The sequence below is a fragment of the Triturus cristatus genome, chromosome 1_2, assembly GCF_964204655.1.
Source record: "Triturus cristatus chromosome 1_2, aTriCri1.1, whole genome shotgun sequence".
In the NCBI taxonomy this organism is placed as follows: Eukaryota; Metazoa; Chordata; class Amphibia; order Caudata; family Salamandridae; genus Triturus; species Triturus cristatus.
Window position 1 is genome coordinate 96915088 of NC_140580.1, and position 25305 is coordinate 96940392.

A 25305-nucleotide genomic window follows, 5' to 3' on the forward strand; every position below is an offset into this window, starting at 1 on the left:
TTGCTCCGCTCTGAGCTCCGTTATATTATTCTTGCCCCAGGTCAGCACCGTCTCCACTACAGCCACGCAGGGCTTTAGTTTTAATTGTAATGTTCTTAATGATTACACAGGCAGCATCTGTGCTGCCTCAATCACAACAGCACCAATAAATATTAATAGCAGGCCCTTTCACCAATTCATCCTGATGGAAGCGAAAGGTGGTCAAGCGTCTTACACATTAGTTCGACTGCTTAAGCTTAAAAGCAAATGTCACATCCAAACCGCAAAAAAGAGAAACGTTTGCAGTAAACAACCACTGAACAGTCTCTTGTGCATAAATACATTCCTAATCCATGCATTTTCATCACGCTGGCAGCTTTCAAAGCTCGCAAACTATCTTTATTTTAATTACCAATGACGTTTGACGAAACATCTGCCATGAACCCGTTGTCTTTCCTGCGGAAAACAAGTACCTGCATTTTGTATCCGCAAAATGTTCCTCCCACACCTCTTCCCTTTCCATTCTGTCCTGGCCTCGCCTGAGTACCCCTCAGGGAGTTCCAATATGGTGTTTCCTACCACTGCCAATCCTGCAGCCCCAGAACATATATGGGGGTTGGAGCAGGTCGCCGGTGCAGTAGTTGTAAAGGGTTGGGTTCAGGAGCCCGCAGCGAAGCAGTGACCCTCATTCATCAGCACCCTATGCTGCCAGTGAGTAGGGGACACACAGTTTTGCCCTCTGGAATGACAGTGTGGGCGCTGCAGACAAATGCAATCTAGAGCCTGAGAAACTATAGTCCGCTTGAGTGCACAGTATTTTATTAACATGTGCCTGTTATTGTGTTGCCTTTTCCCTGTCATATGTGCTAGCTGTGCCTTTGGTTGTCAGCAGGAAGGTTCCCCTGCTAATGGTAGTAACCATGGCTGCTGTCGGGAAGGAGTCAGTTGTGGTTGCTGTTCCAAGCATTTGCAATGCAATAGGTCTCGCATTTACGCGAGTTTAAGCTATTGGCATTGTAAATTACAATGCCTTTAATTTATGTTTTAAAAACAGAAACAAAAATAAAAGGCATTGTCATTTGCAATGTCAATAGCTCAAACTCACTTAAATGCAAGACCTATTGCATTGCAAATGCTTGTTTGTTATGTCTTCAGGACAGATGAAGAGGTCTTTGGTGGGCAGAATTATCTGTAACTCAACTTTAAAATCCATTGATTCTGTGTTACAAATTAATTGGGGTTCACTAAAATATAAGTGACAGGTTACTGAAGACTCGGCGAGCGAGGGACAGGAAGTACACTATTTTACTTACTAGGCCATATAGTATGCACAGTTCGACAGCAGAAGCAGGACATCCACATCTTTGTGAGTAGCATCAAAAATGCTGCAACCAGAAAAAGTAATACATTAGCATTTTCAAACAGGCATTGTTTGTACAGTCTCTGATAATGAAAGATTCTGCCAAAATACAATACCTGAAGCTCCTTTAACAAATCAATAGTTTAAATGAAAAATCCTGTAAATCTACCTGAACACTGCCAGTTTTGAAAATACAGGAAATACGTTTTTTAAATATATATTGGCACTCACTACAAATACTGTGATATTAGTGTTACTGCATCACAGTCGGTACTTATCTGCATAACCACGAGTTGAAAAACCACATTTGTTGAGAATCACATGCGATAAAATGTGACTTTGAATTTTACCGTATGCAATAATGCATCCTGTGATAAAAACAGATATCGATATTTAACTTATGTGATATTTATAGCATACGGAATTTAAACACCAATTACAAGGCAGTTTTTTATGTGAAAATCTGTGGTAAATGACAATGAAATTTCCCACATCACACAGAGGGCTGCGAATGATTCAACATGTGTGGATTTACAAAATAATAACCATTTTACAATTAGAACATTTAAATTTGAACGTAATACAAATTTTGAAATAAATGGTCCATCATATCTTTGTATGCCGATGAGATACTGTTATCTCCGAGAGACCCAACCAATATCTGGAGTTAGCTAGAGGGAACGCTCAAGGACACTCTCTGGATTCCAGCTGAACTTAACTAAATCAGAGCCTTTCGCTATATTGGAGCCAGAGGACCTTTGCAAGTGATAACAACACTATTTAAAATACCTGGGCATTCAAATGAGTGAGGTATACAAACATAATGTGGAGGTGATGTTGACAGTGCTTGAATCAGTTGTATCTAGATGGTTAAAATTCCCCATATTCTTCATGAGACTGATTGCCTAAAGCAAAATGATAGTCACACGCAGAGAACTGTATGTGCTATTTTGAAATGCGAATCCCGGAAAACATGTTTTTTCAAGCTAGATGAGCTGTTGCGTAAGCTGTACTGGAAATGATGAAGAGATAGGACAGTGCTGGACAACCTGCAATTATCATAGAAGGAAGGAGGCATGTTACCAAATCTCATAGCATATTAATATGCTGCACAACTACAAGACGTGGTACTATGGCTCGAAACATAAATGAAAGATCCACTGAGTGAAATTGTTCAATGATATACCCAGTGGAATTAAAAGCTCTTTAACTGGTATCTAAAAAAATATTTTAAATGTAAACATACACACAAACTATAGTAAAGGTACGGGAGGGCGCAGTGAAGCATAACGATCATAAGCACATGTACATTCCACGAATAGCTTTGTTGGCCACAGTTATATGCCTTTCTATGCCTCGGTTCACATGAAGGTAAACTGTTGACAGGAACCCCCAACAACTAGGCAGGGGTGGCGCCTCCGGTATGGCAGAAAAACATCACCCCCCCTGCTGTGAGTGCAGCTGGCACACACATTAATAAAACGGTAATAAATACTATTTTATTAATGTATCCCAGGATCGCGCTGTGACAGCGCGATGGCAGGGGGCGGGCTGATTAGTGCAATTGCACTATTAACACAGCCCCCTGCCAAAGCGCATGTCAGATTGGCCGGCCGTCTAGAACCGGCCAATCTGACCTGCGCACTTCAGAGCGCACTTCAGAGCCTGCAATTCCAAGGCTGAGAAACTGCTGAGGGATTGCAGCCGCAGGCCCCCAGCCTCAAGATGAGGGCTGGATTATCCAGCTCCAATCAATCCTCGAGCAATGCTGCAGCTCCAGGATTGGTTGTTTCGAGTTGTACAAGGGAGGAAGTCCTTCCCTTTCCGCCCGTGTCAGCGCTAGGAGGAAGGAGACTGCATCCAGAGCCTGTGCTGCAGTGAGGACATGGAAAAGAGCGGCAGATAAGTTATTTTAATTTGTTTTAAATGTTTATTTGTTGTCCGTTTCCCCTCCCTCCTCCCTGTTGTCCCTCCCATCCCCCCGCCTGATACTCTGCCCGGACACCAGCTGCGACTGGCTAGGTGATGTATATTTAAAAAAAGGCAGCATGCAGGGCTTGCTGCTCTCTGTGACAGACAGGAGGCCAGCAATGCAAACTTTCTCACGTGTGCTGATAGCAGCATCCATCCGAGAGAGCTGGCCTAATTTCCCCTGGGACCCAGAGGTACAAAAACTTAACCAAACATTCTTAAGTTTGGGAGGAGAAAGGAAACTGATATTCAGGTTTTATGTGGCAAGCCTCTAGAAAGACAGTAAGGCAAGTCCTTCTACCCTCCATACATATTCCAGATCGGAATTGATAGAGATTGGATATTAAGGTAAGCCTCTGTGATGTACTTCCTATAATGTTAAGACACCAGCTGATCAGTACTTATGTCTAAAATGTGATTTCACATTTCACCTCGCCTTAGAGCCAAGGCCCAATGTGGACGCGGGTCAGCAGCCAGTACGCCCTCAAACTAAGTTTATGCACTTGTCTTGTTTACTTCTTAACATAAGGTCACTTATACACACAGGCATGAATTTGCCGACCCTATGGACCTAGAAAACCCAGACATTGCCTTCTTTACGGAGACTTGTGCAGATGTTGCGTCTGACCCAGACATCAATATACAGCCATTCCAGAAGGCTACGACCTAATCAGATCCGACATACAAAACAAGTGAGATGGTGGGATAGAAATTATATATCACAGCCACGTCAAGGCTATTTTTAATTCCCTGTCACACCTGAACTGCAAGCCTTCATGTTTAACTTAAAAATCAACAATACTTATTCCTTCAATGGACTTCTAGTTTATAGCCCTCCGGGCCCCAGGGAAAATTTCCCTAGATCACTATTGGAACTTATGGAATCTTGTGTAGATTATCCCAACTTCACAATTTTGGGGGATTTTAATGTTTACTCAGAACGCACAGAGGATAAGAATACAGAGTATTTAATCAATAGTCTGCACAGCTTCGACCTTTTACATCTGTGACTCTCAACCCAGCAAGCCAATCATTCTTCACAAACAACCCCGACCTACTGGTCAAGAAAGTCTGTGCCTCTGGTCTGGTCAGCCCACATTTCTATAATGTTTAAATTAACAATCCCCACTAAAAAACCCTGCCACGTCCAAAGCCCCCTTCGTATTAAAATATCGTCCCTAGAACAAAATTGGTAATACAAAATTAAATAACTTGCTAGGGGAGTCCCACCCCACAATTAACGGTGACATTGAAGAAGGGTCTGCCCATTATGCTGCGTGGATTGCCGCAGCATCACCCAGTTAGCTCCCCTAAAACCATGACAAACCACAGGTTCACGCCCTCAGCACCTTGGTATTCCCAGGAGCTTAGGGAGTTCAAGCAGAAGTGTAGACACCAGGAGCAACTCTGGAGACTTAACAGCCCAGAAGAATTTTTTTAATATAAAACCTTAAAGAATATAAAACAAAAATAGGCGTAGCCAAAGCTAAATTTTTTATAGAAAAAATTAACGCACCCAGCAACTCCTCTAAGGAACTCTTTAATACGGATACGGTAAAATTGCTGTCCAATTTCTGTAATAAACATATTTTTAGCCCTAATCAACTAGTGTGTGACAAAATAGCAGATTTTTTTCCACCAAAGTGAATGATAAATATTTAGAGTTCACCAAACTATTGGATAACCCTTAGACACCCGTAATGAAGGAGACGCTTGAGGAAATCATCTCCCCTAATACAGAACAGGGCCCTCCAATCTTTAATACCTGTACCCCTCTTACACAAGAGAAGGTAGCACCATTAATTGAAACTTCCAAATCAGGTGCACCGTTGGATTGCTGCCGGCCATAGGTCCTTCATCCTGTGTCAAAGACCATCTCAGCTCCTGTATAGGATTCTAATCTCAGGTCCCTTTCCATCAATGTGCAAAAAAGCATCCATACTGCCACTGCTAAAAAAAAAAAAAACCCTCATTGGACACCCTTGAGGAAAAGAATTACAGGCTAATTTCTTGCCTTCCCCTGTTCCCCTGCCAGCCAAGATCCGAGAAAAGGCCATTAATCAAAAGATCATGACCTACCTCCTTGATCCATCGCTGGACAGGTTTAGACCCAACCACTGCACCGAGCCCGACCCAGTGGCTGCCAAAGAAGAAAGTAGAGACATTGTAGACAATGGGGGTAGACGGCCTCGATCCTGCTTGATCTTTTAACTGCATTCAATACAGTTGACCAAACTCTTTTGGTTAACCATCTTTAAAGCATCAGCATCAAAGGCCCGGGCTTAGAACTGATTAGCTCCTTCTGGTCCAACTAAGAGCAGGTGGTCGCCATTTATTCTTCCTTGCAGTGACCCTCAGGGAACCTCGCCAAGTCCCACCCTTTTTTAATTCGTATATTACCCCTCTGATCGAACTTATGAGATCATGTGTATTTTCCGTATTCTCCTATGCTGACCACACCCAGATAGTAGTGTCAGTCTCTTCCAAAACAGAAAAAGTAGCCAAACAGTTCAATATCTGCAAGGGTAACATTGCTGAATGGATGCAGAAGAATTGCTTGAAACTGAATTCTGAAATGACTGAGGTATTGCTCTTTGGCAACAACACATCTTTTTGGAACACCAGCTGGTGGCCACCCGATCCTGGGTCACCCCACTTCTGGTTCAAAAAGCGTGTCATTTTTGACACCAAGTTAGCATTTGCAAACCACATTAGGCAGGTAACATCTGCTTGTTTTCTCAGTCTGAAAATCCCCCAAAAAAAAAAATCTTCCCTTTCTCACAATGGAGTTGCGGAAAACAGTTATAAAAGCTTTGGTGATTTCGAAATTAGACTATTGCAATGCCTTATATGTAGACTCCCAAAGTCACCCACAAAACAACCTGCAGACCCACCAAACGCTGCAGCTTGTATGCTGATCTATCTCCCTAAATTCTGCCAAGTCTTTCAAATCATAATGGATCTTCATTGGTTACTAGTCAGGGAGGGAATTAAGTTCAAAGACCAGTGCTGGACTCATAAGGCTGTGCACAAGGTTGTCCCTCTCTTTTCTGAAGATCTTCAAATGGTCATACCTACACGCACCCTGCAGTCTAGTGAAGCAAGACAGGTTGTCATCCCCAGAATAAAAAAGGCATACTGGGGAGGAAGAAGGTTCTCTTATTCAACACGTAAGTGGTGGAATGCGATGTCTGACTGCCTCAGAGTGCATCCAAACCTCCTAAAATTCAGAAAACAAATAAAAACCTGGCTTTTTCGCCCCACTGCTTAACTAGCTCTTTACAAAAATATTAACATAACAAGGGGATAGGAAAAGTAAAAACCCCCTGGACATGGGAGAAGAAATCAGCAAATAGGAATGGCACAGAATATTCACAAGTTGTAAAAAGGTTAAACTGAAACTGACCAATTACGAATATACATGACCCCTCAGAAAAGGCAAAGTAAATGCTGCTTACGATAACACCTGTCACAAATGAAGAAAAATAATGGGTACATATATAAATATGTAGTGGAAATGCCAGAGGATTCAAATGTTCTAGGAAAAAAATGCGCTGAATTGTGGATCCTTGATAGATATCACTATGAAACGGATTATTCATCTATGTTTATTGGGCCTAGTCCCAAACAGTAAAGCTAAACAAGCAATGACTAAAGAGACAGAGCTGGGACTAGTACTAGCCAAGAGTAAAATACAACTGAAATTGAAAAAACACAGACTGCCAGGTTTTAATGCCTGGAAGACAGATCTGAATAAATAGGTGAATGTGGAGTGAGGAGATGAATACAGTATCAAATAGGGGAGGACAATGGGGCTTCGATACAGGAAATGATACCAGCTGAACTGGAGCATCAAGAAGAATAAAAGGATGAGAACTTGAGAATAAGTGGATGCAGAGAACAAATGAAATACATCATTGAACAGTACCATAAGTGTAAGCATCAGGAATGTGTAGAACAGGTTGAGACAGACAAGGTGTGAAATGCAAGTCCACTGCTGATGTGCAATGGACTGAATAATCAAACAATAAAATGTGTGGCTCCCAAGGAATAGGAGAGAGGGGGTCGTTGAAATCCAGCTTGTGTTCATAATAAGCTGTTCTATGGAAAATAAAAATAAATATAAAAAGCTTAATACCACAAATGTACACAGTGTAACAACCCAAACTGAAAAATTAACACCCCACAACAATAACTGCATAGCAATTGCACACACCTAGCAACACATCCAACATCAACCACACAGGTTTAATAAATCAGCTGTCTAAAATAAAAACCGAAATTATACAAAAGTGATGGATAGAATGTTGGAATCAATCTCAGCCACTGGTAATTACTTGGGGCCTCAACCCACTCCACAGTTGTATTGACCACCATGCCACCTTAGTTTGGACCCAGCCATATGCAAATCAGTCTTGCCCTTGCTCCAATGCGAAACAGTCCGCCCGAACTATCAGTCCAGGTCTTTACTGAACCGGGAAACAAGCAATCCAGGACCGGTTTTGCCCTAGTGAGGGCTCATCAGCCAGATATAGCTTGATTCCAGAGACAGTGTGTGCACAGGACCCACCATTGGGCATTCCCGTCCCACTTGGGATGAAACAAAAGAGATTACAGTCACATACATTCGCTCCACCAGACAATCAAAAACACTGCTTCTGCTAAGCCTATTCCCTTCTTAGGCAAAATTATTTTTTTAAGCCTATTTTTCAGTAATGATAAACGGACGTTTTAAGTTAAGTGCTCAACCCACACGGCTGGCAGGTAAAGACATTTAATGTACACTTTTAAGTAACTTTACTACTTTTAGCTATCCAATAGTAAAGTTACTCAAAGTCTAGACTTCTATGTCTCTAGCCCCTCAGTTTAGGAGGTTACTACAAGTAACTTATTAGTGAACAGGAACATAATATACACTTGGAATGAAACGCACCAGACCCACGTTCACTTACAGCCACATAAATATTACCCACACACAGCCAAATAAATATTTCCCACACCATAAGATCTATTTCTTTCCTCTTTTGATTTCAGGGTCCGCAACCACCATTGTGTCTTTCTGCCTGAAGGATGTAGTCTGCTATGAAGAGGAAGAGAATTGTCACTGAGGAGACAGCCCCTGTAGCAAAATATGGGATTAAATACTATAACCAACTACATGGTCTACCTACATTCTCTCTCTGTGGAACTTAAAAGGAAGACTTATGGCAGGAGGGCATAGGCTGTGAATGAATTGCAAGAGGAGGTCTGCAGTGCAGGTGGCATTAAACAAATTGCAAGATGATAGGAGGCATGCGAGTGAGAAAGTCTCAGGATTTAGCTAGCTGAAATTCTTCTTGCAAGGCCAACTGGAGCACGTCTCCATCTCAACCACTTCGAGAAAGAAGCCCTCTTCACAATGCACCCCTACCTGATTTATGGTCTGGCCCTTAAGGGCAACACTAATGTGGTGCCAGATAAGACCATAACCCTCACCTCACCCCCAACTCTCCATAGCTGGCAAGTTTTTCTGGTCTATGCCTGACTAGTCATGACAGGCACATGATTTTCTTTGAATTCTGGGACCTCTCCTGCTTTTATACTGGGTTAAATAAGACTACAATAAAACTAAACCTACAAGCACTGATCCATTTATTAGTCATACTTCACATACATACCACTCACAAACACCCTGTAACACATGCCCTAAAAATTCATACATGTTGTGTTAATGTTAGTATTCTTACATATAGCCTGACTTGTTGCTTCAGCAGGGGCAGAAATCTTTGACAGCAGTGGGGCCGCACAGGACAGGTCTTGCAAAGTAAACCACCTACACAGGCAGATATATCACTATGCTACCAAGCTGGGACATTATCGAGGACTGTTCAAACGTGTATTTTAATCCAAAACAGAACTGTCAAAATGTGTTTCGCCATGTCTTTTAATTGTACTCAAATGTAACCTTGTCATGCATATTAGCATATACTACTATTTCTATTTTTAACTTTTAGAGCCATGTATTGTTGTCTCATCTACCACCTGCCAACATTGGCTTTTTCTCCTAGCAGTGCTACAACACCTGGACTGGCACAACACAACAGAAGAATGGCATACACTGCCAAATCCAACCTCTGCACTTTAGCCTAAGGATCTAATATCTTATTCATTACTTAACAGGTAGCGGTATGTCTTTTCTCACACATCCCTGTTGGCAGCATGCTCAATATGTCAGCCTATTATTTTTCATATTATTATTAAAATAAAAACTGGCCGTGATATTTTGAAATGCAATTGTAACACTGTAAGTGATGTTAGCCCTTTTTTAGAGTTTAAGGGCCATATGTAGGTAGGCTGTGTTTTGCGATTCTCTAATTGCAATTTTTAGGGAATCGCAATTAGAGAATAGCAAAACGCTATGTAGGTAGGATTAGCAATTTTGTTTGCGAATCCCACCTATTCCTTATTTGCGATTCTCTAATTGAGAATCGCAAATAAGGAATACCTTGCCATTCATTCCTATGGGCTAAAAGGCCCATAGGAATGAATAGGAAGACATTCTCAATTTGCGATTCTCAATTAGAGAATCGCAAATTGAGAATGCAATTTCAAGGGTGCAAGGGTGTCAACATGACACCCTTTTGCACCCCTGTAATGAGCATGGGTGCACATGTGGCGCACATACATGCCCTAAGGGCATGTATGTGTGCCACATGGCACTTTGAATAATGCAAAAAACTGCATTATTGAAAGAAATCGCAAATTACCATCAACCTGAAGTTGGTGGTAATTTGCGATTCCTTAAGCCAAAATAGCACAACTTGGGTGCTTTCTACATTGCATTTAAGGAATCGCTATTTGGGATTCCTTAAATGCATTTGCAAAATAAGGAATCGCAAATTTTGCGATTCCTTATTTTGCATGCAGATTTTCCTTCCTACATCCCACTTAGCAAAATTGCGATCGCAAACCGGCGTTTGCGATCGCAATTTTGCTTTCTACATATGGCCCTTAGAATATACATTACTGTGTGGTGAAAACATTTTGACACTGTTATGGTTATCTCAAGTGATTATAACTCGTTCCCTAAAGTAACTATAATGCGCGCCCTCACCATGCACAGTGTTATCAATTATGTAATTTCAGACGTTGCAGAGAGGTGATCAATGTTGTCATAGAACATGTCATCAGTGATGTAATATCTGACGTATTTAGCAGTGCATGGCAAGGGTGTAAGTTATAGTTACTTTATAGCACAAATTATAGTAACTTGAGATAACTATAACTGCTGACTTTTAGTGGTTTGTTTGCTTAACATGGCATGTTTTGATACCCTGCCTCCCCCTCCCTGCACCCCTTCCTCTATCCTCCCTATTTTTTCTACACCTCTCCCGCTCCCCCATTCCCCCCAAACCCATCCTTAAAAAAGTACGACATAAAAATTGCATGTTTTAGGGCAAGATGGCGGCTGCGTGAGTGTTGCGGGCAGCAGTCTCTTTACCAGTGCTCATAAGGTTATGAAGTGAAGAGGGAAATGCGGCAATTTAAACTTTAATATCTACACACAGCTGTTTTTGACTGGGGGAAATCGATGAGGCTGCTGACGGAGACTGGAGGTTTCTTTGCGGTGCAGGTTTTAAGACGCCTTTTGACAGCGGCGGCATTCGTGACGACACACGAGGTGCTGTGGGAGTCCAAAGGTCTTCGCCGATACATAGTATCTAAAAGTGATTCGCTCGGACTTCCTACGGCAAAGAGAAACTTCGTCGTTGCTATTGCTGTGATGCCGCCGAAAGGAAGAATTTTGCAGAAGGAGCCAAGCGCGTCTGGAGGAGCCAGAGGAGCATCGATGATTCTGCGTGCAGCTGCTGAGGGGAGAAGCCTGAAACCGAATTCAAGTCAGGCTGCAAACAGCGCTCTACATGCAGGACTGTGTAAGAGCGGAGCTTCCAAGAAAGTACTGTGTGATACCGAGCCAAGGGAAAGGAGGCCTGAAAACAACCCGACCCAAACAACCGACAGTTCCAGGGATGTTTGCGGGGCGAGGTCCATCGTCTGCTTCTGTGGGAACGGAATCGCCCAAGGTAAAAGCATTAATGCCTTAATGAATAATAATGGCAGCGGTAGTACAAAGGCTCCAGCAGGAACATCGTTAAATTATGGGCCTTTTGATGAGGTCTCCCCTGGGGGTGAGGAGTCTATTACCATTGGATGTGATTTTGGGGCCTCAGATATTTTGGATGCAGCCACACAGGGAGCAACAGAAGAGCTGCCTCAAGAGACGGGTATATCCCAGCAGGGGGGGGATAATACTACAATGCAGGCCCCTTTCACGCTTATTAATTAAGACTCCAGTCTCTAAAAAGATACATGGAGGCCCCGCTCCGGATGAAGGCACAATTCTAGGGACACCGGAAGGCGACAAGTTCTTCTCGCTGACCGATGATTCTGATGTATCCTCTAACAGCAGTAAAGATAAGACGGAGGATGATCTTACAGAAGATAGTAGTAGCCCCTCAGTGAAGCCGGACACCCAGAAACGTAAATCATGTCGCACAAAGAAGAAGAGTGTGAGGGGATATGACAAGGATAAGGATAATGGGATTACATCAGATAATAGCCAGTCAAGCTTGATGAAATGGGATTACTATGCGTCCCATTTCAATAGAAGAATGGAGGATGACTAAAATACTCATACGCTGAACCCAGAAACCAATCTAAATGCTCGTAACGATCTAGGGGACCAGGCATCCCCTCCTTCGATGGAACTAATATACGCTACATTAAAACAAATTCAAATGGAGGCACGTCAAGAGCATAAGAGGGCCCATTTGGCAACTAAAAAGCTGCAGGGTGCGGTTCGAAAAGTGAATAAAACCTGCTCAGAGATTGCGGAGCGCACCAACGCACTGGAAGAGCGTATTGTGCAATTAGAGGCCACCGTGGAAACCTCGGAACAACGGACGACCTCCCATGAGAGCAGGATGACCGATGTCCTTTGGAAACTCGAGGATTTTGAAAACAAGCAGCGCCGGAATAATTTGCGACTTCTTGGTATTGCAGAAAAAGCTGAGGGGGACGATATCCGTGGATTTACATTGAGGCTTCTTAGGGAAGCATTCCCTGAGTTAGCGCACTGGAACTGGGACTCAGAGGTCCAAAGGGTACATCGGTTTCCCCTAATGCTCAAGAGAAGGGCAGGTCAAGATGATAAACCTAGAGCCATTCTTATTTTTTTTGGCAATTTTCTTCTACGGCAATCTATTCTTGAAAAGGCCAGGCCTGATGCAAGGAGGACAGTAGCAGAACATTCATTCTTTGTACGGCCCGATTTCTGCCACTCAACTGTGGAGAGAAGATGGCGACTTCGTCAATTAATCACTCCTTTTCAGAAATCTGGATGCGAGGTGTTCCTAATGAATCCGGCCAAACTCAAGGTCGTGCATAAAGGTTCAACTAGGGTATTTACATCAGAGATTAAGGCACAGGAATACCTTCAAGAACTGGTGTAAGGTGTTCCTTTAAGAATTTAACTGGTTTGGTATATTCATGCCTTTTCTTTTTTTGTTTTTTTTTCTTCTCTTCTTCTGTACATTTTTCTCTTTTGTTTTTTTTGCTGGTAGGAGGCGGTTAGGGGGTACACACAACACCATGCAGGAGGCATCACAAGGGTCTTTGACCTTTTTTGCCTTTTTGATTGGGGTGGGGGGAAGGGTGGGGCTGGGGGACTCAAGGGGGGGATGGAGTTTTTTTTTGTATGGGATATGCACATGGTTTAATGTCTGGTAATTTTTGGTGCTCTTGGTTTGGCTTGGAAATAGATGTAAATTTGTGTTTTTGGTTTAATGAGGAAAATTAGAATCGCATCAGTCAATATATGTGGGTTAAATAATCCCCAAAAAAGAAGGCGAATCAGCCTGGATGTCCGATTTTTGAAAGCAGACATCTTATGCCTTCTAGAAACCCCTATTGAGGGCAGTAGGAAAGGGGCTTTAGAGATGGAAGGGTATCAACTTGTTGCGTACACGACTCAAGAAACTCGGACGAGGGGAGTGGCGATATTGGCTAAGAAAGGGATGGGAAGCTATCCACGTGTTCTCACTGATAAAATGGGAAGATGGGCCATTGTACAAATGGACCTGGATAATAAAATGTATACTCTCTGTGCAGTGTATGGGTCTGTGTTGGATGATCCAACACTGTATGATTGGCTGAAAGTGGAACTTGTGGGATGGCCTCTTCCCCTGATATTATGCGGGGATTTAAATATTAACATGAGCTGTCAGGTCACTACCCACAGGCTTATGTATCAAGGGCGGAAATCCAGAGTTTTTAAATCATTTCAACAACTTGAGTTATTGCACGGGTTAGTAGATGTTTGGGCAGAGACAAAGGGGTCCGATCCAGGTTTTACATATTTTTCTGCACCACATTTAATGCACGCTAGATTGGATTATTTTTTTGTATCATTTGAACTTTTAGGTAGGTGTTTGATAAGCAAATTTCCGAAAGTCATGTCAGACCATAATCCCCTGGTGATTGAGTTAGAAACGGGTGGACAACCCCTACAGACATGCTGGACATTTAATAGGGCCTTACTAAGTGATGAGGGGTATGTACAGCAATTGAAGGTATGGATTCCGAAGTTTATTGAGGATAATCTAGGGAGCACTAACTTGGGTATAGTATGGGATGCACTAAAGGCAGGAATTAGAGGAGAAACTTCTAGGTATGGCTGGGAGATGCAGAAAAAGGATAGAACTCTGCTACAATCATTATATGAGAATCTGGGTAAGGCAGAAAGTGATCTGATCGAGATATTAAATACAGGGGGGGGATGCTGTGGCGGCACAATTAAAGATTACTATTGCGAGATCCGCTATCACAGAGATATCACTAAAAAAGGCGGCGGGTAAATATATTGCTTGGAGAAGTAGGGTCTATGAGAACAATGAGAGAGTGGGCCATATGCTGGCTGTTCGCACAAGGGAGAAAACGGCCCAAACACGGATTAGGGAAATTAGGGATCCGGGGGTTGGTTTGATAAGTGAACCAGATGCTATTCTCGCCTCATTTCAAAACTTTTATCAAGGACTATATACGGAGGATGTGCTAGTTGAGGACCAGGTAATGCAATATTATTTGAGGGGGCCAATCTTTGATCAACTGTCTACTGAGGAGAGAGCTGGTCTGGATGCGCCAATTACAATAGATGAAATAGCCAAGGCTATAGATTCCCTTCCGACGGGTAAAGCCACCGGCTGTGATCTGATCCCAGGGGAATTTTATAAGAAATTTAGGACTCAACTTTTGGGGCTTATGATGGAGGTATTTCATAGAGCACAACTTGAACTAGTTGCCCCCGACTCTTGGAAAAGTGCTAATATTATAGTTTTTCAGAAAAAAGGTAAACCTGCCATGGAATTGGGGTCGTATCGACCAATTACCTTGGTAAATAGCGATGTTAAAATCTATTCTAAAATATTAGCGAAAAGGTTAGCCTCGGTTATTTTAAAATTGGTCTCTCCCTTTCAGCATGGATTTGTACCTGGGAGGGGGACAACCGAGCATATCCGGTGCATAATTACTCTTTTTGACTATGCAAAGGTGACAGGAGACCCTATGGCTGCAATATTTTTGGACGCTGAAAAAGCGTTTAATAGGGTCTCCTGGCCCTTTTTATGGCTGATTATGGAGAGGAAAGGCCTTGGTAGAGGTTTTATTAGGGCAGTTAAATGTATGTATTTAGAACCTGTCGCCAGGATAAGTTTGATGAATACTTTATCCGATATAATTAAGATTACTCGTGGTACGCGGCAGGGGTGCCCATGCTCCCCACTGCTTTTCGCGCTTTACATAGATCCGTTAATTAATAAAATAGTAGAGAACAATAGGATTTTGGCTGCTCGATGTATTGGTGGGGATACAAAGATATTGGCCTATGCAGATGACCTTGCGGTAATAACAACTAATCCACAAGAGGCAATGAAGGAAGTGGAAAGAGAGGCTGAAGAGTTTGGTAAAATGTCAGGGTATTTTCTTAATAAAAACAAGACAATGATCATTAAAAATGATAAGGTGTGCCTGGAGGATACACGCATTGTGGGAAATGCCAGATACCTAGGGGTTGAGATCTCCTCTAATGTGGATGAGATAGTACAAATCAATCTGGAATCACTGCTACAAAAGACTAGGGGCGATTTCAACAGAATGAACGGCTTGCATCTTAGGCTCTTAGGGAGATACTTAAGATGAATAGGATTCATAGATATAATCCTATCGCAAGTAACGATTTATAGCCAGAAAATTTTCAGGATGGCTATATGAAGGTATGGATCTCTAGGGGCATTAGGCACATAGGTGATCTTATGATGGAGAATGCTATGTATTCGTTCGACATAATTAAAGAGAAATATGGAATTGGCAATTACTTCTTCAAATTTTTACAAGTGAGGGACTACCTATCTAAAAAAGCAATTACGGGGCATAAAGTTCCTTTAATGGGGCTTACTTTAGGGGCTTCCTCGCCAATCTCGAAATTGTATAAATTACTTATTAACGAGATGGAGGATGATTTTATAAAACACATAAAACAGGAACTGCTGCAAGCAGGGGCCGGGGAGTGTGAGGACTCTTGATCAATGAGCCAGACTGTGGTTTTCTCAGCCAATTTGCAAGTACAATGCTTTAAAACGTGGTTGAACTTATATATTACTCCAGCGAGACTTTCTAAATGGGGAGGTTCCTCTGGTATAAATTGTCCTCGCTGTCATTGTTTTGCTGCAGATATTCTGCATATGTTTGCTACATGCCCTAGATAGTCAATCATGCTGTGTGAAGTGGGTAAATATATTAAGAACATGTTTGGCTTTGAGGTAGCCCTTACCCCGCAAGTTATTATACTGGGAGTAAGTAATCAGGAGATGTTAGCTTCAAAACGGGCTTTGCTTTTTGCTGCAATGGCAGTCCTTAGGATCTGTATAGCTACTGTATGGTTAGACAAAGAACCCCCCTCAGTTCACTGTTGGCTGGGGAAGCTTTTAGCCACTTATCGCTGGGAGAGAGCAGTTTTTTTACGTTCTGGTGTTAAAGCAAAGAAAAGGGGGCTTGAAATGTGGGGACCAATAACCAATTGGATCAATGATGCCTCAGCTTGATATAATTTAATTTAAATTGTCCCAGCCAAACCACCTGAAGAAACCTTAAGGACTATGAAGTATTGCTGTGTGTGCATCAAATTTAATGGATTTATTCTTTCTTGGGTCCATGGGAGGGGTGGGGTGGGAGGGTTTATTTAATTAAATATTTTAAAATTGACACGTTATGTAGTTTATGTACTTTATGCATACTTGTTTAATATGTACATTACTGAAATTATTATGTGATGGTGTCTGAATAAAGATGTTAAAATTTTTTTTTAAAAAAAGGCATGTTTTAAATAACATTTTCACCTAACTTTAAGCTTTGTTTTTTTCTGTGATTTTCTGTGTTTTTAACGTATAGTAAGACGTCCATCGCTGTGTGTGGTGTGGGTATGGGCGCAGGGCCTCGTGTGAGGCCAAGTCCTACCCCATCCCACCATGGGTTCTTTGGCCGTGTTCAGCTTGGACTTAGGCGCAGGGTCTGGCCTGAGGCCAAGCCCTGCACCTAACCCCATGCGGATGCCCAGCCCTTTTGGCCATGCGCAGAGTGGTGTTGGGAGCAGGGCCCGGCCGCAGGCACCGACTCCAGCTGCACACGGCTGACTATGTCATGTAAAAATATATAGGGTCAGAGTACCAAAATATAAAAAAGCCTACAGGCTATGTCAAAAATTCACCAATAATTATGACCAAATGTATATTTCATAAATTCACACATTGCAATAAAGCATTACTCAAAATAACATTAAAAATGTCTGAGTATTTTTTGTAACATATTTCAGGCCATGAAGTGCAACCATAGGCAGGGGTGCCTCCTCCACGTGGGCTGGGGAGCGTTGCCCCACTGCTTTCTTGCAGTGCGAGAGGCAGAAACATAAAATGGTATTATGAATACCATTTTATGTTTCTGCATCTCGCAATGTGAGAAAGCAGAAGGTAGAGTTTGGTTGGGGGCGGGCGTGTGGGGGGTCCTGCTCCAGGCAGGGGAGGAGTGACTTGCCCACTCTTGTGGGCGCCGGCTGTTTGGTCGGTCCCAGGACTGACCAAACCAGTCATGCACACTCTCCGTTTTCTCCATGTAGGCTGCATGCAGCCTGCATGGAGAAAATAGCCTCCCCAGAGACGCCTGTGGGGTCGGAGTCCCAGCCAATCACAATGCTACCATTGCAGCGTTGTGATTGGATTAGGGGAGGAGAGGGAGGCTGCCCTATTGCCTGCTTCCTGCGAGGAGCAGAGAGAAGGAGATCTGACGCGGCACCAATGGCGAACGTAAATTTTACACTTAAATTTTTTTTTTTTTTTAAATTAACCCACCCTCCTGCGCCCCCCCCCCCCCAACCCACGAGTAATGCCGGCCGCGACTGGCGACTGGCCATAGGTCCAGCCACTCAGAGTCCCCAGTGCTTATTTTGAGTCGGTGGTTTACTGTGTACTGGTATTTAATTGACATAACCTGCACTTATGACAGCTGCCCCAAGGTGGCGCTGTTTGTATAATTTTAAAGATGAGCAGAAAAACAGCTGTTAGTTAATTCAAAATACATTAAAAACAAATAATACCTGCCACCCAAGCCATTCTTAAAGCTTTGGCAGCCTCAAACAGTCTGATTTGTCACACTTGTAGCAGTCTGATGGTTAGTAGTGGTGTGAGTACAGTGGCAATGTGTGGTGCAAATTGTGCTGGCCTTATGACGAGGGCCCCAGCACTTATTATTATTATTTTTTTTTCACTAATTAAGCCAGGAGAGTCCCCCCACTCCAGCTGAAATGCACACAGCTCCAGTGCTTAAAATATGGTAATCTCTCCTGGGGTCATGGATTCAATGAACCAGGAGACTTACCTGTGTTTTGTTGCTGGGTGGCTGTTGCATTCCATGCAGCCCTCCATAACTTACAAAATTCCTGGTGGTGCCCCTGTCCCTTGTCAGGAGACGCTCATTTACTATTCTTTATTTTTTTTACTTTATTTTTTGGGTGCCCCGTTCCCACCCGTTTTATACTTTGGGGCCATGGATGGAGCCCCAAGGCCCCCACCAGCTTCCCAGCCAGCACCCTGGTGGGAGACAGATAATTTTCTTTTTTACTCCTGGGTGCCTCACGGCCCGCCCGGGGCACCACATGTGTTTTTTAAGGTAGGGGCTGCAAGGGGAGCCTTGAGGTCCCCCACCCCCTGATGGCTTCCCAGCCAGCACTTCCTGTGTGTTGTGGAAGGCGGCTGTTACTTTGCTCCCGCCCTGGCGGGAGCTGCATTTTTCTGAGCTCTAACCAGCAGAGAGCAAAGTTGTGTTCCCTGCCTGGGACAGTTTGGACAGGGAATAATGTTTACATTCCCTGCCTGTTCTCTCCTGGGCAGGGAACACAGCAGTGTCTCAGGATATGGGGTCCCCGGGACACTGCTTTGATCAGACCCCAGTGGATGGGGTCCCTGGGGTTGACCTACAGATCGGGGATGGGGGCCTGACACCCCCTCCTCAAGACAAAAAACAAACATCCTAGCTACTATACCAGAGGGTTGTGGAACCATCCTTAAAAGATGGAGCATCACCAAATGGAAGGCCTCACCCAATACAGTGTCCTCCGAGTAACCAGGAAAACCCAGTCTCCTTATCTTAAGAACAGGAGAGGAGTCAGGGGCTCAGGGGCACGTTGATGTAGGAGGTCACCTGATGACAAGGAAGAGCCTGATGTCAGGGAGAAATGTTGAGATTCTGGATGGTTCAGGAACTGGACAACTTCGTCAAGAAAGAAGACTTATCCTTCATGGTGGGAAGGCGTTTTAGGAGAATGTTGCCTGGAAGGTGGCCTGCCTTTGAAGGAGTCTAATTGTGGGCCTTAACCAAAAACACCCTGGCCTCACACTACTAGATGTTCATGTCACAATCCCAGAAACTACATACAGTCGTACCTGTGGCAACTAAAAGTGCATCTTCTTGCAGGATTATATGCGAGGTTTATACCCGAGACCTTTTGAAGACATTTGACCTTGTTACTGTCAAAAGCTGAGAGTGCACTCCAGACGATCTTGATGAGTCACAGAAAAACACAAACTGACCCAGAATGAAAGCTGGGCCCTAATACACTCTGAATAGGCCGAAACTGGCCTGAGATTGCTTGTTTTCTGGTTCAAGGTGGACCTGGCCTGCCAGTTTGAGCTATAATGTTTCTATTGGAGCAAAACCAAGGTTGGTTTGTGTATTTAGTGGTTTCTGTCTGAGGTGACATGGTGGGAAAAAAAGGAGGAATGTGATGCGACCCGGAGTAATTAGCAGTGGCCGACATTTATGAAAGCATTCCACCCATTTCTTTTTTTCCTCAGTGCAATGCTCTAAGTGCAAAGGGTATGCCCAGATGGGGCCTTGTGCTCACAGAGATCCACTTATGCCCTGAAATTTCATGTATGAATACCAGAAATATCAATTCTGAAGGTAAGCAACTTTTCTTTCCGCTGGATACTTCTTCCTACAGATTCCTCTCCAAATGAATGAGCCCCAAAGCAGCACCCTCAGGAAAGTGTCACTGAGAGGTGTATATTAACCAAGGAATTCAAGCCATACAGCCCTTGCAAAGTGACCTACAAGCCTGAGAAGTGAGGTAATAGGGCTTAGCAAAAGTATGCAAGGATGACCATGTGGATGCCCAGTACATGTCAGCCACCAAACATCCCTGGTGAGGGGAGTAGTAACTGCCATGACCTTCGCGGAATGGGCACGACTGCCACCTGAAGTATCTTTACTGGCCAAGGCCTTGCAGTTCCTAGTGCAAAGAGTGACCTAATGTGAGTTCTTTCTCTTGGTTTCTGCTTTGCTTTTCATGGTTCCAGCGAAGTCTACAAAGATGCTGGGGTAACTGTTTATTCAAGCATCACTCAAGAGTTCTCTTTAGTCATCTGGTGTGCGGCACAGAAGGACGCATCAAAGCATCAGGCCTAACAGGTGTAGGACCTGCAGAACTGGAATCAGTGCAATCGTATGATATGGAGAAAAAGCCTTCAGACAAGCTGTGTCTAACACTGCAGCTATAAAGGCCACTCTCTGCAAAGGTACAAAGGAACACTTCTGGGCATTGATGGTAAAGCCAAAGTCATGCAGAAGGGACAAGGTATACTGAAGATGGTTTGTAAACAGCCAATACACAATTATATAGGTTCCTGACTTCCCATGTGAAGCTACTACCAGCAGCAGCCTCTTGATGAACACTTGTGGTGCAGTCGTCAGACCAAATGGTACAGCTGTGAAATGATAGGGTATAATTCTACTTTCGTGCCAAGTTGCGTGTAATTCCTTTCATCTCTATGAAAGAGAACAGAATACTCGGGGAGTTAAAATGGGAAATGACACTTTTGAAACCCCTTTTATTTTGGCCCTATTTGGACGGACCTGCACAAATCTTGTCACAAACAACCCAAGGTTCAGGTACTTCGTTTTTTTTAAGTTTCATGCAGATTTGCCAAACAGAGCCACAGCTATTATCAACACACAAAAATGCCTTTTCAATAGAAACCACACATGTGCTCTTTCCAATTGTCTAATAAATATATTCGAAGAAGACATTGATGAGGAAGAGACGTATGTAACATTCTGTGCCTCCAAAAGAACATGTTTTCCTGTCACTAGTTTACTGCCTGAATAGGGAGAAGTAGGTAAAAACTGGAAGTTTTGGCCCAGCTCGCTTCAGGGTGTGCCAATTGCTTGACATGAGCCCTAAAAAATACTGTTACTTGTAGAAGTCTCTTCCTGCTATTTTGCAGGTCACCCAAAGCTCACTGCATCCAGGACGCACACAAATTAAGCAAAATTAAAGGTGTCCCCATTGCATGCACAGAGTGTGTGTTCGCACACTGTTCTATTGCACTCCCACTGCCAGACCTGACAGTAATAGTGCAGCACACCAATCTGTTAACTTTCTCAATGACTGTTAGAACAGCACTGATGAAGAAGCAGATCAGGCAATTAGACTGTCTACCTTTAAAATATCACGGATACAGTGTGATATAGCCATGAAACTAAGGACACATTTATAAATATTGCTGGTGGCTCACTTTCCTTTGACCCCAGTGTCCGATAAAGACACAGGTTCAGAAGCATTTCTCAAATAAATACGTTTCTGTTAATGAGCAGAGACCTGGGATCACAATCAATGAGAGCCCATCCACCATGAAATTTCTCATCTTCTGGTAACAGCAGCTTCATGTAGTTCTGCAGCAAAAGACTGATTTGCTCTTGATGGGTTCTCTGGTTCTCCTTTTGTAATGCTTCGTGCTCTTTCTCTTTCGAGAATATTGAATAAAGGTCTTCTGTCACAGGGACTCCTTGCAACAGATCTAAAAGAAACAAATATGAACATTTACATGGGCGAGTACAGACAAAAAAAGCTAACTGGGAAGGCAAATGAAACCACAAAATATTAAGAAGGCTTTCTCAAACCAGGAGAGGCTAGGGTGCATGGCCCTATAAGAAATGCTAATGCCCCTCCAGGCTGAAGTAAATGTTTTCTGAACAAACTATACCCCTGGTCAACCGGGCCCCTAAATTACACTCATGGCCCACTTAAAATCTTGACTTAATTTCACTTCTGACACCCATATCTTTGATTCCTTCTCATTCTGCTCTTCTCACCATCACTCTTTCAAACTCCCTTTGTGGGGAGATTTATTAACTATTACCAGCTTTCTGTTTCACCATACATCCCCCAACAAACTGACAAAATGTGACTATCCCTAAAAAAACATGTCTGTTTGCACTGTGGCATCAACTCACATAAGAAGGTAAATAAAGAACACTATTTCAGAAAAAGAATATGCTATGGAGATTCTTGCCTCTTTCATGTAGACACCGAGCTCTTACCTATGACGGCCTGTCTGTAGGCATCCTTAAAACGATTCAGGTAATATCGATTTGCTGAGTTGACTCCATCTTTCATTACCCCAGCCAGCTTTCTTTCACCAGTCCTGGTGAAGTCACCCTGAAAGACAAAGCCAATTCTTTCTAATCAGAACTAAGAAGTCTCCAGCAGATTTTAGTAAGGACAAATTAAACCAGATGATGTGCAGAGATAGTTAGCTTTGTGAAGCAGAACTTTATCCAGCCTTAAAATAACCCAAATATTGATATGCCTTAGTTATTTGCATCTCAGTTCACTGCCTTTCATGATATTGGATTTCATAATTGAGCATCGCGTATATAGCACTGTAGTGCTCAATTTGTTCAAAACGTGCATGACCGAAGAATTTTCTTAAGAGATCGCTTTTGGAGCCACTCACTGCTGGTACTGCAGACTAGAAAAACAAGGTGATGGATGGAATGCTTTATTTAATAACAACTACTGGCAATTGCTCTGGCCACATCCCAATCCATCATTTTCCACCCACCATGCCACCTTAGTTTGGACCCAGCCATATGCACATCAGTCTTGACACTGTGCCTCATGTTAACAGTCCAGCCTGAACTGCCAGGCCTGGTCCTCCTAGAACCAGAACACAAGCAACCCAGGACCATTTTCGGCCTTATTAGGGGTCTTCAGCGAGGTATAGTTTGGTTCCAATGGCAGTGAGCCCGGGACACAAGTCTGGGCATATCCAGCGCACTTAGGGCATCAAATGCAAAAATAACAAGGTGATGGATGAAATGCTTGAATTAATCCCAGCCACTGGCAATTTCTCAGGTTACAATCTATCCATTAGCTGATACTGGGTTGCTTGATCCATTTTAAAGCCGAACTGGAAACTGCAAATCGGGTACCAGGATCCACATCCCTTTCAGCATTATTTCTTTCATATTTACAATTTAAACACAGCTAGGCTCCCTTTTTGCCACTCAATTTTTTTGTTTTTCTCCTCAATGCACACAACATTTACACATGTATGCTGAAGACATGTATCAAAATGGACTAGGAATCAAAGTAGGGCTCTATGGTATAGAGGGTACATCATGTGCACCCCTCCTTTAACAGGAATGACTAATGTAATTTCACTGGGTTCGGAAGAACTGGCAACAAACCTTTACGGTAGGAGGAGCAGGCCTTTGCACGGGTTATCTTCCTTGGGAGAGTTGCCTACTGGCATTTTTGGTTTAAAATGTGTGTTATTTCCTTTCGATTCCATGCCTTCATGTCAACCATGTGGTACACTGATGGCACATCTATGCTTCCTTTGTAAGTGTGAGGCAGAGTGAGGGTCAAGAAAATGTGCTGCATTTGACTACATGAATTTAGGAATCAATTTTGGAACACCAGAGGGTGAATAGCTATCAAAGTCAGAGGATAGTGAGAGCCTGCCAGACAGGGATGTGAGATGGAATAAAGCTCAGGACATTACTGAGGATCTTTGAAATTGAGCTTGCTCGAGCTAACAGAGGGAGGAAAATGTGCACCTTTTCAAGAGAAAGGAGAGGTCCCTGCATCTTTCTGTAGCAGAGGTGTGTTGCAGAAGAGTTGTGTGTAGTAGGCAGATGCATAAAGCCCATCTCCTCTTTTGCTCACATTACAGGGAACACCCTATTCTACTGTTTACCTGGCAAATCTGCAAATCAAACAGCTGTGGCTAGACAGCCTGTGTGAACAGAAACCACTTACCTTGAAAACAGACATCACCAAATGAGAGCAGGGCTCTAGAATCACATTTTCATTTGCCAGCTTAGGATAGAAATTGACTAGAATCCCCAGGACAGTGTCCTTGTGTCAAGATACTGGACAACTAGGAGTAGACCAACAGCAGTGTGTCTAGAGATATCTTCTTAACACATGGGCTGGGATATTGGACTGCCAGCCTCATTACCAAGTCAAGGGCTGGAGATCCTTAAATGTTGCTAGAAGTGCTGCTGAATCATGGTCTTCGAGGAAGAAGCGTACAACTGTGATTTGAAGGTGCCTCTGTTCCTGTATGAGGGCAAATATCCAGAAAAAGAAGCCTGCATTCCAATTAGCGGAAAGCTGTGCAAAGGCACAGGTAGACTTCAACCTCTATACTGTGAGGACGGGGCATGAGCGTTGCTCCGAGGAACTTTGGTGCACTCTCCTCTCCCCATTCCTGAAAACTCAAGTACGAGAGCCTCTGACTGCCCTCGCTTTGGGTCTTCAGCCACGTTCTGCCCTGCTTCCTTGCCTAAGAGAGTGAGAGGGGTTGCCTGCGTAGGCACGATCTGTCTGATAATGTGCACAATAGAGATGACACGTCCTTTGCAGGATCAGGGATGGTGTTGTTCTCAAGGATAGATGAGGCAATTTGTCCCTAAAGATAAGATTCAAAACCGCATTTCACTACTAATTTTGATACATTGATGTATCAAATGAATCAATGCATTAAACTAGAGCCCAGCGCCAAGAAGCGTGATCACCGCCTGACACTGAGGTATTCTCTGGGAGACCAAGTCTCGAACCTCAACCATTACACCCAAGTCTGGTGGGTCCGGGATAGTCACTGGAGTGCAGTTTGGGCTCTCAGCATGCAAGTTACTGCAAGTTAAAGGGACCCACTGTTTTGCTGTAACTGAAGACCAGTTGACAAGTGGCAACTGGTTTTGTGCTGACTTCTCCCGGACTTTGTGGGACATCAACCCCTGATGTTAAAGTCATCCTTCTGCATTCGTGGACAAAGGGTGGCCATAGGAAGACACCTGTATTGGCATCCCTTGTACCAGGACCACTCCACTGACTTCTATGGCGATTTGCCCATAGTACATGGAACTGGACTGGAGATTGATTAAACTACGATGTAACTGTTCAACTATAACTGACTGGTCCCTGTGACTGACTCCATATCAGAGTTAGACACCACTAGAAAGCCCTTATAGATGTTTTCAAGTTACTTGTTGTGGCTAACCCTAAACGGCGAGTCACTATAGAGTACAATGATTTATTGCTTTAAGTTACAAGCTGATTG

The 25305-nt window shown here is 43.3% G+C and overlaps 1 protein-coding gene across 2 annotated transcripts in view; it reads right to left on the reverse strand.

Annotated features, from left to right (window-relative positions):
• The window catches only part of INPP5F (inositol polyphosphate-5-phosphatase F), a 943021-nt gene that overhangs the window by 137669 nt on the left and 780047 nt on the right, over positions 1–25305 (reverse strand). For both annotated transcript variants that reach the window (XM_085602832.1, XM_085602840.1), the window contains exons 15-17: positions 22274–22391; positions 21552–21750; positions 1293–1364 (exon numbers count right to left, since the gene is read on the reverse strand). In XM_085602832.1, the coding sequence (XP_085458958.1) occupies positions 1293–1364; positions 21552–21750; positions 22274–22391 (389 nt within the window). The remainder of the gene's footprint in view (positions 1–1292; positions 1365–21551; positions 21751–22273; positions 22392–25305) is intronic.